At 33.6% G+C, this 4,333-nt stretch overlaps 1 protein-coding gene across 1 annotated transcript in view; it reads right to left on the reverse strand.

Annotated features, from left to right (window-relative positions):
- LOC106873036 (filamin-B) overlaps nt 1-4,333 on the reverse strand; it is a 164,815-nt gene that overhangs the window by 78,904 nt on the left and 81,578 nt on the right. The window contains exons 16-18 of the mRNA XM_052974705.1: nt 3,048-3,188; nt 2,362-2,529; nt 609-758 (exon numbers count right to left, since the gene is read on the reverse strand). Coding sequence (XP_052830665.1) covers nt 609-758; nt 2,362-2,529; nt 3,048-3,188 — 459 coding nt within the window. The remainder of the gene's footprint in view (nt 1-608; nt 759-2,361; nt 2,530-3,047; nt 3,189-4,333) is intronic.

Raw genomic sequence — 4,333 nt, forward strand, 5'->3', positions numbered from 1 at the left:
AAATAACATTTCCAGTTATTTGTCTACACTTAAAATTACAGAATCATCAATGTTAGGACAAAATTAGAAGATGGTTTTTTATTAATAATGAAGTTAAAAATGATGTTGATCAAAAAGAAAGCTCATGGTTGATAAGTAAATAAGATCCAATAAGTGCAATGGAGATGAACTGAAATGATGAAATGCAGGTTTACCTCTGAGAAATATCATGCAAGTTTTCATAAGAGGTTTTCTCTAATACATTGTATGTGTGAGTATGTATGTGCATAACAAGGGTGTGTGTGTGTGTGTGTGTGTATATGTATGTATATATACACACACCTATATATGCGCATGGTTATATGTCCCTGTCAATACATATATGAAGATATTCATGCATATGGCTAGGTGATTACATATATATATATATATAATAACAAAAATAATTTGAAAAAAAATAATCATACCATTTCTTTTATCATGCAAGAACAAAGATATTTAAAACATAAAATCTCCCAAAATGTAAATGTTTTTTCGAGGAAAACAAAAAAGAAAACAACCCAGAAAATGAAAGGAAAAAAAAAAACTGCAGAAAGAAGATATTACAACAAAGAATGAACCGAACTCACAAGTGGCTGTAACCTCAATATGTTTGTTGGTGTTAACATTATTTGTGGTTTGCACTTTGAATGTTGATAGTGTGTCACACTTCACAACATGATCTAGATCATGTACTTCAATCTCACTGGCATCCATAACATTGCAAAAGTAAGGGGAATCTGGAGAAATAGTAAGAAAAGAAAAAAGGAAAAATGTAGCGTACTCTAGTGCTAAAAATAACAGCCATTCTAACTTGACTTTTTTAATTTTAGTTTTAGGGCTATGATAAAAGCACCCAATAAATTCTGTAAAGTGGTTGCTGTTAGGAAGGGCATCCAGCAGTAGAAACCATGCTGCTACCTTCTTTACTGTAGTCTCACTCACTTGAAAGGGATCTTAACCCATTAGTGCCCAAATCTTTATCTAATTTATTACCAAAAATCTTTTTTTATACAACTTTGATATTAAATATATAAAGAAGAAATTTATTACAATATTTGAATGACACTCCAGTCTTGAAGACTAACTAAAGATATCTCAGAAAAATACAGGTGTTGCAGAAATAGGATGGATTATCCTTCCGGTCCTAAAAAAAGGACCATGGGCGCTAATGGGTTAATTTCACAAGCTACATGGTTACCTCATTAGTACTGGTGCTACAAAAACAAAAGCACTAAGTACTCACTGTAAAGTGGTTGATATTAGAAAGGGAATCCATCCACAGAAATTATGCCAAAGCAGACATAGGAACGTACTGCTGTCATCTGACTCACTGGTCTTCTCAAATCATCCAACCCATGAAAGATAGATGTTAAATGATGATGAGGAGGAGGTGGAGGAAGAGTAGGATGTTTTATATGGATTTTCTGTAAAATTATAAAAAATTTGACTTTTTTCCTTGAACTTATTGTTTTCCTTTGGAGATTGACTTGTTTCATAAATAAAGCATTTTTTCCCTTGCTGAGATAAAAATGTCCAAGTTATAGAGATGTAGGGGTGAGTGGCATGGGAACAAAAAAGCAAAACAAAAATAAGACATCAAAACTTCCCATAACCACAGATCTTACCTCTGTTATTTGATCAACTGACCTATTTACTTACAGAATTATAACAAAAGTGGTTGAGTATTCCACATACATTTGTCCCCTAAGTATGAGCTTCATGCCGATACAACTCGACACATTGTGTGGCATAGTCAGGCCTTAGAATTGAATTCTAGGTTTCCACATAGTTTCTGATTAATCAATTTCCTTCATAAGGCTCAAGTTGATCTGAGTTTGTGGTGGAAGGCATATGCTGAAAGCTCTGCACAGTGAGTTCAAACATGGGATTTCACAATTCTGATGGAAACACACACACACACACACTCTCTCTCTCTCTCTCTCTCTCTCTCTCTCTCTCTCTCTCACACACACACACATCTTTACTTTTTTTTATATATTTGTAGGTTAACAAGGCTACAATAAATTTCATGCTAAGAGACAATTTTCAAGCAATTATCAAGCTTGCCACATGGAATTTTGGTACTCATCTCCATTTTGGATGAGAATACACAAAACTACACAAGACTGTACGGGATTTGGGGATAAATAAAATATACAAATCATAGGAAACACCTCATTGTTGTTTCCCTTGCATTAGCTTATAAGGTTATAGAAGAGACTTGCCTAAGGTGCAGCACAGAGGGACTGAGTCCCAAACCCCATAATTGTAAAGTCAGTTCATTAACAACACAGCCTTGTCGGAACATATTCTGAACATAAAACATAGATGTTAATTTACCTTTAATTGGTCTATCATTGAAGGTGAGGTCAATTTCCACTGGCCCTGGTTTTTTTGGCACAAAACTGACACCATACAAACTGTTAGAAATGGTGGTGACTTTATTCTCAAGTTCTCCCTTGTTGAGCTTTATTTTTAGTTTACCATCTCCACTCTTGGAAACATCAACTGTGAAAATAAAAACAAAAACAATGTCTCTCAGAAATATGATAACAAAAGGGTTAAGAAGAAAAATAATCAGCAGAATACATGAGAGAAGGAGACCTCAAATGTGGTCACTCTATATGCTAGAAATAATAGCCTAAATTTCCTTCAATCCACACCCTTCCAACTGCTTCTAAAATGCATCTTCCCAAATGTAGAGGTGTTTTTAACCCTTTCAATACCAATATAGCTGAAACCACCTCTGGCTCTGCAGTACAAATGTCACGTTTTCAAAAGTGCTGAATAAAAATCTTCCACCAAACCTTGGTCACAATATATGTTCCTAATACTAGCTTAATGATAAAGTTATTTTCCTAAATTCTTTGTTATATTTAAAATTAATTGGAAGAAACACAGAGCGTATCAACAGAAATATGGTAACAAAAGGGTTAAAAGAGGTATTAAAGGGATTATTCCACTTTTAAATTCCTTGCAAGTAAATATTGGTTGATGGCATTCATAAGGTCTATTGTAATACTTACTTGTAAATTCTTCTTTGTTACCCACTGCAGATAATTTTGGTATCTCTGATAGTATGATAGCTGATGGATTGTACACTTTGAAAATCTGTGGGGAATTTTTTAGTTTTATTCCTTGGAAATTGAATTCAGCTTTATATGTACCTGAAAAATATGAGTAAGTTTTTAGAAAAATAAAAACATCTATCAAGTTTCTATAGTTACATTGGAAGACTCTTTCCATTTATTTATCTTTCATTACATATGAATGCAAGGGAATGTCTACTTGTTTGTTTATGTGTGTGTGTGTGTGTGTGTGTGTGTGTGTGTGTGTGTGTGTGTGTGTGTGTGTGTGTGTGTGTGTGTGTGTGTGTGTGTGTGTGTGTGGGTGTGGGTGTGTGTGTGTGTGTGTGTGCGTGTGTGTAGAGTGTAAACTATTGTTAGATGTATACAGTGATGAATGTGTGCACATAAATTTGTGGGCTGAAAGCAATATGTTGACTGATGGTTATTTTCCTGTTCACCATGCGATATTTTCCAAGTAACTGTTGGTACTGATATACCAACATCAAACTGCAACACCAGATGAGCTTCCTCAATCAATCACAGTCCACCTTACGATAATAACAATCAGCTTCTCTCATTCAAATTCAAAATGACTAAAGATTAGTATCACGCTTGAAACTTAGAGTAACAACAAATTTGAATCAAACTATTTTGATACATACATACATACTACAGTTCTATATTTAAGAGCATATGGCGTAGTGGTTAAGAGCGCAGGCTACTAACCCCAAGATTCCGAGTTCGATTCACGGCAGTGACTTGATTAATAATAGTAATAATAATAATAATAATATAATAATAGTAACATCGTTAGGAATGAGAACCCAGGTTCAAAATTTCCCCAAGACACCTGACGAAGGCTGGAGGGTATACCAGCCGAAACGTTGTGTTAACAACAAACAAGATGAGGACAAATATCTGTCAAATGTAAATAATGTAAATAATATACATACATACATTTTATAATATATTATTATTAATATCAGGAAATCAATATTAGAAAATTCATCGAAAAGATATATACATGTGTAGAATAATTGTTGTATTAAAACTATACGTAAAAATATATGTAAATATGTATAAGTATAAATATATAATATAATAATAATAAATATGTCAGTTTAAAAATTTTGAATTAAGTATGACAGGGACATTCGCTTACAACTTTTAGAGAAATGTCAAGTCAAGGACACACACACTCACACACACTCACACACACACACACACACACACACACACACACA

Source organism: Octopus bimaculoides, chromosome 19 (genome assembly GCF_001194135.2).
Source record: "Octopus bimaculoides isolate UCB-OBI-ISO-001 chromosome 19, ASM119413v2, whole genome shotgun sequence".
In the NCBI taxonomy this organism is placed as follows: domain Eukaryota; kingdom Metazoa; phylum Mollusca; class Cephalopoda; order Octopoda; family Octopodidae; genus Octopus; species Octopus bimaculoides.